The sequence below is a fragment of the Sciurus vulgaris genome (assembly GCF_902686455.1).
Source record: "Sciurus vulgaris genome assembly, chromosome: 13".
In the NCBI taxonomy this organism is placed as follows: domain Eukaryota; kingdom Metazoa; phylum Chordata; class Mammalia; order Rodentia; family Sciuridae; genus Sciurus; species Sciurus vulgaris.
This window is the reverse complement of record NC_136474.1, coordinates 47935132-47944809: the sequence shown is the minus strand read 5'-3', so window position 1 is coordinate 47944809 and position 9678 is coordinate 47935132. Positions and strand designations below refer to the sequence as shown.

Here is a 9678-nt window from a genome sequence, read left to right as displayed (position 1 = left end):
GAAACTACCCCAAAACTTAGTAGCTCAAAGTAATAATAATTTAATTTTTGCTCATGATTCTGTGTGTAGGCAGTACTTGCAGAGACTAGCCTGTCTCTTATTCCATGTGCCCGCAAAGGCTGGGGGCTGCTGGAATGGGCCATAAGTCTGAGGTCTCTGTTGTAAAGGTCTGCTGGATTCCTCAGTTGTCCTTCCTGTGATCTCTTTAAGTTGGTTAGTTTGGGTTTATTCATACCAGGGTGATCTCAGTTTAGCCTGATTTCCCACAGCACAAAACTGTTAGTTGCCAGACACTCTCAAAGATTAGGCCTCATACTGGCACAGAGCCATTTATGCTGCATTCTACTGGTTAAAGGAGGTCACAGGGCCTCTGTCCAGATTTAGCGTGGGAGGGAACTCCACCAGGGTGTGAATATCAAGACATGGTTCATTGGGGGGCATCTTTGGAGGTCAACTTTCACATCAGCATTTATGAAAGAAATTCCATAAATGTTAAACCAAGTTGATTTCCTACCAAATAACCAAAAGCAAAGGAATGCTCAACTTAATTGTCTTTTATTATGTGGAAGTATACCTCTAAGTCTTTCTAATTTTTCCATGAACTCTCCCAAATATGTCTTAAATTCTTTCAGCACTATAGTCTCTTCATTAGGTTCCTGCATGAGTCTTATCTGAACTAAACACCTGCAGGTATCTGAATCCAAAAATCCAGAACAATTAAAATATAAGTAATTTAATCTATACATTTGCATAGAGTTGCCAACTTTGTAAATTTTTTTTTTTCAGTACTAGGGATTCAACTCAGGGACTTGCACATGCTGGGCAAGGGCTCTACCACTATGTTATATCCCCAGCTCATCTTTATAATTATTAAACTGCCAACTAAGAATATTAAAAAAATATATCAGGTTTGAGGATGTAGAGTGGTAGACTGCATGCTTAGCACGTATAAGGCCCTGGGTTCAATCCCTTGTACACAAACACACACACACACACACACACACACACACACACACGCACACAGAAACAGAAAGAAAAAAAATGTACCATTAACTATTACTCTTGTTCCTTAAAGAAAAATTATGTAAAGAGAACTTCAGACTAAAGGACAGTCTTAAATTCTAGCTATTCACTTTATAAAAACTTATAGTCTTTTTTTGGGGGGGGCTTCAGACAATCTTCATGGACAGTGAAATATAGAATATTTCATTAATTTGCCTTTTATTCTTGCACCATAGCCACACTAACCTTTTTTGATCATTTCAGTTTTAGTTGTATAATGCTACTAAAGCAAGCTTTATGTGCCTTTATTCTTCTTACTTTCCTGCAAGTCATGAAAATTCCACCAAGGGCTGCCACTGGTTCTTGGACCCAGTGCTTAAATCTCTAGTCAGTCCAGTGTTACTGAACATTGTCAAGGCCTTTTGTGTGTGAGTGCTGGGGGTTGAACCAGGGGTACTCTACCACTGAACCACATCTCCTGCTCTTTTTTTTTTTTTTAATTGTGAGACAGTCTTGTTAAGTTGTCCAGGCTGGTTTCAAACTTGCAATTCTCCTGCCTCAGCTTCCTGAGTAGCTGGGATTACAGACAGGCACCACTATGCCTGGCTGTCAAGGCTTTTTCACTCTGAACCTGCTAAAAACATTTTACATCTTTTTTCTAGGGACTGCAATCATATTGATCACATTAAAAATTCTAGAATTCCCTCTCTTACAAAGAATCATTTAAATCTGTGCTAATACAAAATAATACAAGTACTTGTTCCTGTATTATTAGTACTTGTTCTTGTATTAGTGTTAACATCAGTAGTTATGAATAGGGATCCCGTAGTCAGAATTCTCTGTTCTAGTCTCTGCACCTCACTTTTCCCATCTTTGGCATAGGTCTAAATCATATTAGAGCTTGTTTGAAGTTTTAATGAGATACTATGTATGAAGTATATGGCGTAGTATCTAGACATGGTAAACAATCGGTATGGATAATAAATATTACATTATTAGGAATTAATATAATACCATCTATTATAACTCTTGCTCCTTAAAGAAATGTTATGTTTAACACTATATTTGTTCTTGTATGTGCATGGCACTGAAGACTGAATCTAGGGCCTCACGCATGCTAGTCAAGCACTCTACCACTGAGTTATATTCCTGGCTCATAATATTGGATTTGTATATAGTAATAATATAATACCATCTACTGTTACTCTTGCTCCTTAAAGGAAAGTTATGTTCAATATCATATTCTAAAAATATTAGTACACTGAAAGCAATGAAGAATATTTAAACATGGCATCAGTATTTTGCAACTGTACTTTAGGATCTTAACATACTTTTAGGGTGATCTCAAATATCTACAATTCTTCTGAAGAGATTACTCATAATTAAACAATAGAATTTTTAAAATGGAAAGAAACTTTAATTGTCATATGATACCATCCTATTATGGGAGGGGACTTTTTATTTAAAAATAAATTTAGCCAAGTGTGGTGGTGTATGTCTATAGTACAGCTACTGGGGAGGCTGAAAGGAGAGGACGGCTTGAGCCCAGAACGTGAAGATCAGCCTAGGCAACAGGAAGACTCCAGCTCAAAACATAAAAACAAACAGAAAAACCCAAACTTGATACAGAGTCCATATAATAGTAAAAATCAAATGGCAGTGTGTTACAAACATCACAATAGCCTCACAGGTTAATAAAGTATGTAGGCTTCACATGTATTTCTAATAGCATTGCCATTCACTTACCTTTATAAGTGCCACCTATGTATTGTTTTGGCTACCTGTACTTTTTCATGTGTGACCAAATGGAAAGCAACAGAATGTTCAGTTCTGAGAAACAACAAAATTCTTATGAATACCTAAAAATGGTAATAAAATAAAGGACAAGCAGGGTTTAGGAAATTTATTTTAGGGCAACTGCCAGATTTATTTTAAGCCCTTTGCTTAAAAATAAATCTAATTCACATGACTGACTTAAAATACTGGAGCCAAGAAAAGTCACTGCGAAAGCATTTAATGAAATACCTTAAGTTTGTCTCTTGTTTTCTTTTTGTTATGATTTTTGTGAAGACTTCCTTCTTGATTTATGCAGTGGGCTTTATATCTATTTCTCATATCTAATAAAATTAAGATAGAAATAAACATGATTCAAACACTATTATTTTCCTAACCTCTGATTCCCATCATAAGGTCGGTGGACTATTCGGTTGCTGTACCATGCTTTCAATATAGGAAGACATTTGGTTCATCTGTAGCATTTTCCAGTGTGGGGTGAAACGTCCACATTTTCTGTTTCTAGCAATTTTTAATTTCACCTATGAGCAAAAAAACCAAAGATTAATTAGAAACAAATGAAGGTTGGTTTCCTGCTGACAGCAGTGAAGAATATTGTCAGCAAGTTGGGTAACAAGTCTCTCACCCGCTCTCACACCACAGTCAATGAAGCAACTGAACTAGAAGGAAATGCTCATTATTTTCATGTTCCACATTAGCTGTGATAAAATCACAATTCTAGATTTCACTGAATGTTTTGAAGTTAAAAAAGCAGCATTGCACACTTAGGAGAGAACTAGGGTGGGGGTGTCGACGTAATAGAACTAATGTGAACGAGTCAAGAATGATTTTTTCCTAAGATTACTTTCCCTTTCTTTTTTTAACTGAATTGCACTTGACTTCTATTGACTCCATCTTTTGGAGTCAAAGTTTTAAGGTTCCCGACACAACGCTCGCCTTGGGAAGCGCCGAGTGCTTCGTAGTTTTCCCACTGCATCGTAAACAGACTGGTCTGCAGGCTCACGGAGGGACGACGATGGAGTTCCCAGTGAAAACCGAATTCCACTGGTGCTCAAATAAGATGCTGGTACCTCCCGACGAAAAGGCATCCTGCCCTCCAAAGAACCTTATCTCCATGATAAGGAGAACAAGGGTAACAAGCACCCTTTCTTTCCAATAAGAATTCTACCGACGCGTTGCAGCCCAGAGGAAGCCGAGCTGGGGTAGCTGCCAGGTCAGCCAACAGAAGCAGCAAGAGGTCGTCCGCTCGGACCTCCTCTGCGGCTCCAAAGCCTTCCGTGGCTCCCGAGGGCCCGCCGGGGCGCGGCACCCGGCCGGCTCCTCCCAGCCACCAGTGGTCCCCGCCCGCCCGCGAAGCCCGGCGTGCGCCCCGCCCCCGGCCCCGCCTCGCTTCGCTTGGAGAGACCCGGCCTGGCCCCGCCCTGAGAGGCGCCAGCGTGCGCGCGCGCGCGGGGCCGACTGGTTCCCTTTCCGAACGCCCGCGCCCCGCATGCGCAGTCCGCGTCGGCGGTCTCCGTTTGTTTGAACAGGAAGGCGGACATATTAGTCCCTCTCGGCCCCGGCCCCCCTCAACCCCCCCCCGCCAGGCATTCGCCGCCGCGACTCGCCCTTCTCCCAGCCGGGACCGCAGCCCCTCCCAGAAGCTCCCCCATCAGCAGCCGCCGGGACCCGACTGTCGTCTTATTCACCGCGGGTTCTTCAGCCTGTCCTCTCCTAAGTCTCAATCGGGCACCGACCTCGCCCTGCCCCGCCGGACACCGCGGCAGCAACCCCAACAGCGACCGGAGAAAATGGGAGAGTGAGCCTGTCCCACGGGACCCGTTCTCCGCCGAAAGGGATCGGTGTGTGGGGCCGGGCCGAGTAGAGCCGGGGATGCGGGGCTAGACCGCCTACAGCGCCTCGGAGCGGAGCGGAGCGGGCCCGGCCCGTGGCCCGAGCGGCGGCTGCAGCTGGCACAGCTCCTCGCCCGCCCTTTGCTTTCGCCTTTCCTCTTCTCCCTCCCCGGCTGCCCCGAGGGAGTCTCCACCCTGCTGCTCTTGCTCTCCCTCCTCCTGCCCATCCCGGGACGGGGGCTCCTCCATGGCGAAGGCAGCCGGGGCCCGCTAGGCTGAAGCGCCTCGCCGGAGCGACGAGGCTGCTGGCGACGGCGCTGTCGGCTGTCGTGAGGGGCTGCCGGGTGGGATGCGACTTTGGGCGTCCGGGCGGCTGTGGGTCGCTGTCGCCCCCGGCCCGGGGTGTGGAGAACCGAGGTCCCCTCAGTGAGGGCGAGGAGGGGGAACCGGGCGCACCTGGTGACCCTGAGGTTCCGGCTCCCTCTCCCCGCGGCTGCGAACCCACGGCGGAGGAAGTTGGTTGAAATTGCTTTCCGCTGCTGGTGCTGGTACGAGGGTATTGTCACAGTAGCAGCAACATGTCGACTGGGGACAGTTTGGAGACTCGGTTTGAAAAAATCGACAACCTGCTGCGGGATCCCAAATCGGAAGTGAATTCGGATTGTTTGTTGGTGAGTGGCACTGTTCCCTTTTGCTCGTCTGGGGTTGCGCTTCTATTGCCTTACTCTTGTTTTCGTTCTGGTGAACTTCAAGAGTCTCAGGTACGAATAATCATCGTGGAAAAGGCCACATTTCTGTTTCCCGAAGAATTTTGGAGTGCCACTAAGGCCACATGGTGTGGCCCCTTTTAGACAGGTTCGGTTGGCTCTTTGCTAACCGCTCTCTGAACTTTTAGTTCTGGCCCAGTTCTTCACAGAAGACACATACTGCCCGCTGTTGCAAGCATTATATCAAGTTATCACGTCAGTAACTGCTACTACGTGTGTAGTTGTTTGAATGGTGATCTTAGTAGTCTTAATCTTCCCGATCTGTTTGACAGTAATATTGGAAAGGCTGCTTTCCGTTTAGAGCTTTGGATGTAGGTACTAGGGGTTTAGTGTTTAGACTTGGAAGTGACAATCAAGAATGAATAATGAGGAAGTGATTTTTGAGTTAAAATGTCATAGGCAGGAACTTTTTTGTTGAACTATGTAGTGTAAAAACCCAAGGTAATTGATTCTTGTGCAACATTGTAGGAAAAACACCACACAAATGTGATGATACCTGCTTTTTTTTTGATGGTGTTGTATTTAACAGTGTCACTTTTAAAACATTCTAAAGAACTTCTTATGAGAAGCCAACTCCTATATTAAAAATTGTTCAGTGCTTGATAGTGTTACATACAATTACCTGTAAATAATGGAAGTTTGACCCCCAATATTAACAGTTGTAAACTTTCTGTGAATTTCTTTTTACTTTACTAACAATTAAAAGTATATTAGAGTATTATAGTATATGTAATATCATGTTAGACCAAAGAAAACATAATAATTTCACAAATAAAATTTCAGGGAGCATGTATATGTCCCTGAATTTTAGTGTCTTCAGAGAATTAATGTTAGATGGGCACATTTTGGGGATTAAGGGAATAAAATAATGCCATTCAGAGAAATAGCTTTTTAAAATCTAATTTAAAAATTTTTTTTAATTAAATTTTTTTTTTTTTTTTTTTTTTTTTTTTTTTTTTTTTTGGTGTAGATGGACACAATACCTTTATTTTATTTATTTATTTTTACGGGTGCTGAGGATTGAACCCAGTGCCTCACATGCGCTAGGCAAGTGCTCTACCACTGACCCATAATCCCAGCCCCTAAAATCTCATGGTGAATCAGGAAAATGTTGTACATTGTTTAAAATTAACATGCATTTCAGTTACTCTAAATACCTGTTCGTGGTTTCAGTGTGTAAGGTTTCTTCCCAAAGCTTTCAAAATTGCTCTAAGCATCCTTGACTATGAAATAAGAGTATTGTGGGTAATGTGTTTGTTTCACCCACATTATGGAAGTTCTTCATATTGAGAAATAGTAAAGAAGATTATTGCTTAATAAATTTAAAACATTTTATTGAATGAGAGAAAAGGAAGGAATTAGAACACATCTTTAATGTGTTCTGTCTAATTGGTCTTTTAATATTTATCAAGTTTCTCTATATCTTAGATTTTGTTTTGCTTTTTGCTGTGCTGGGGATCAAACCCAGGGCTTTGCACATGCAAGGCAAGAACTCTACTGCTGAGCTACATCCCCAGCTAAGTTTTGCTTTTTGATCTCCTTTCATGAACTGGTGTTACAAGAAGGAATTTGTAGCTTTTTAAATTTTTTTCCTCATTTGTTTTTTTCTCTTGTTATCACTTCATTTAGTGGAAACCTCACAGATGTTTTGAAATGTGAAAGAAAGTACTTTCTTTGAGAGTCTAGTCTATTTAGGAAAACAATTAATCTCAAATATACCTAGAAACAGAATTCTTTACTGTGAAGCATTCTGCTTCACAGTAAAGAATATATGTGATAATTCCAAGTGATTGTTTAGAATATCTATCTATCCATTCTTAGTAATTGAAGGGAAGAAATTACTGTGAGTTGAGAGAGCCAAAGTATGCTTTATGATGGATGATAGGTTAGAGGGTCCTCAGTGAGGTGTAGAATAATATAAATACAGGGTGGAAACATGACTGGCTGTGACATGTTTAGGGAAACAGAAGATAAAATAGGAAGGCTAGATTGGGGTTAGATTGTGGAGCATTTGAGTGCTAAGACTGAGGAGTATAGGACTGTCAGAGAGGATAAATGAAGAGATGAATCTGGTAGTTGTGTGTAAGATGGGCTAGTGTGTAAAAAGACTAAAGATAGGGTTAGATTGGGGGAATTTTTATATTACCACAATCCAGAAATGAAGAAAGTGTGTAACCAAAGACAGAAGCAGTAGTCAGATGACTCTGAAAATGTTGAGCCTGGATTATGGGGAGAATGGTGAAAATCGCAACGTCAGGTTTGGAAAGAATAGGCCTACAGATGAATTCAGTTTTAGAATTCATTGTGTTGAGGGTTAGTGGGACAACCATGAAGAAATGACTTATAGACTACTGAAGATTTGGCACTGAGCTCATAATTAAAAGATAGTGATTTAGAAGTCATTTGCAGAGAGGTAGGAATTAAAATGAACTCAGTGATAAAGTGAGAAACTGTAGAGAACCAAGGTTGGAAGGTGAAGGTTGAAAACAGGAAGAATCAAGGAAGTAAACAATCAAGCAGAGTTAAAACAGCCAGGTATTATGGAACCCAAGACTTCTAAAAGAACATTTTGAAGAAAAAACAAAACAGTTAATGGACAGATTTGATTACATTTGATTACTTCCCCCCCTTTATCATCATGGCTCTTTTCTTCTGTTTTAGTTCACAACTGTTTATTGAAAGCTGCAATTGAAATTTTATTACCATATCACTCTGAACTTGGTAAAGATTATATTTTTCTTTGGAGACAAAAATCCTTTTTCCAGTTTTGTATTGTCTAGCATGAATTTTCTTTGCATAATATTTTATATTTATCATTGAACATCCTTTCATTCACTCACTTATTTTGTCAGAATAACAGGTCACTTCATTTTTTTCAGGGTCTTTTCTTACTATTTCCTATCTGGATTTTGGACTTACCTTGTATTATAGGGACAATCCCCTTTTCTCACGGTCGGCCTTTCTTTCTCTATTATTTTGACCTTTGTTGATTTATTTAACCGGTATTTATTGAGTATATATTATGTGCCATGTGCAGTACTCTAGTTCTAGATTTTTTATGTGTAATCTTAAAATATGAGGTTGGTTTTATTTCTTATTCTTTATGTCTTTTACTAGATCCTTTCAATAATGTAAGTTCCCAAATCTTTTGACTTTAGAACAGTTTGCTGCCATATGTTTAAACCTAATTTTACCCATAGAAGTTTTTTCCCATTGGCATAGTAATGAATATTAGCAGTTATAAAATAATGTAGCAGTAAGAATCCTGATAAGTGACTGTTTAATTTTTTCTTGAAGAGCATGACCTTTCTTATCCTTATAACTGGTAGAGGAGGAATAATGGGCTGGTGAAAGCGAGTGATGAGAACCAGTATTATGCTGTGCTGTCCTTTTGTGGGTATTTGTTGCTACAGTTTCTCAGTTTTTCATAATGTGAAAGACAAATATAAGTGAAGTTTTGGATACTAGTCTTTGTTTTTCTTTAAATTCTCTTTTCCTGGACTTCCCTGACCTAGTACATTCCCATCTTTTTATTGTTCACTTATTTTTTTCTTTGCCTCCGTTTTTGGCCTATAATACTTATCTTCCTCCTCACTGTCTTGGAGAATTCATCCATTCTTACAGCTTCAACTTCCTATCTATATGTCCATGATGTCCAGAACTTTTAAATTTTGTTCCAAATGCTAAATATATGACTGACTTCTAGGCATCTCTACTAGAAGGTCATATAATCAATCAGATCCCTCATTTTCCAGAATAAGCTTTTCTTAAATAAATTTACCTGTTGTGTCAATATCACTACTATTCCTGTCGCTAAACTGGAATTTTTGTTGAAAAAAGTCTTAGTTCATACATTGAATTATTACAATGGATATTCAGAAACATTTCAGAATCTAGATTATTGTTGGATAATCTTTATGTCTGTCCTGCCATTTGAACTGATCACATTTGGGATTATGTTACTGTTGGTGGAATGAAAAAAACCTGAGGTCATTTAATCTTTGACCCTTAAACTGTATGCCTGCCAATGTTTATGATTTGTGAGTTAATGGGTGTTACCAATATCAGTTGCACATCTGGTTGGTTTGGGCCCATTTTTTGTTTATTTTTTAAGAGATGGATGCTCTCTATTAAGTTAGCCCAGGCCAGACCAAATTCCTGGGCTCAAACAATCATCTTGTCCCAGTCTCTCAAGAAGCTGGGGCTGCAGGCACATGCCTACCCAGTTTAGACTGGGCTATTTTAATGTTAATGTGTTGCAAGAACGTTTCAAAAACAAAAAC

At 40.4% G+C, this 9678-nt stretch overlaps 1 protein-coding gene across 2 annotated transcripts in view; it reads left to right on the top strand.

The window, feature by feature from the left end:
• The first annotated feature begins 5165 nt into the window (after positions 1–5165).
• ROCK1 (Rho associated coiled-coil containing protein kinase 1) overlaps positions 5166–9678 on the top strand; it is a 162924-nt gene continuing 158411 nt past the window's right edge. For both annotated transcript variants that reach the window (XM_079108289.1, XM_079108288.1), the window contains exon 1: positions 5166–5299. In XM_079108289.1, the coding sequence (XP_078964415.1) occupies positions 5207–5299 (93 nt within the window). In that variant the 5' untranslated portion in view covers positions 5166–5206. The remainder of the gene's footprint in view (positions 5300–9678) is intronic.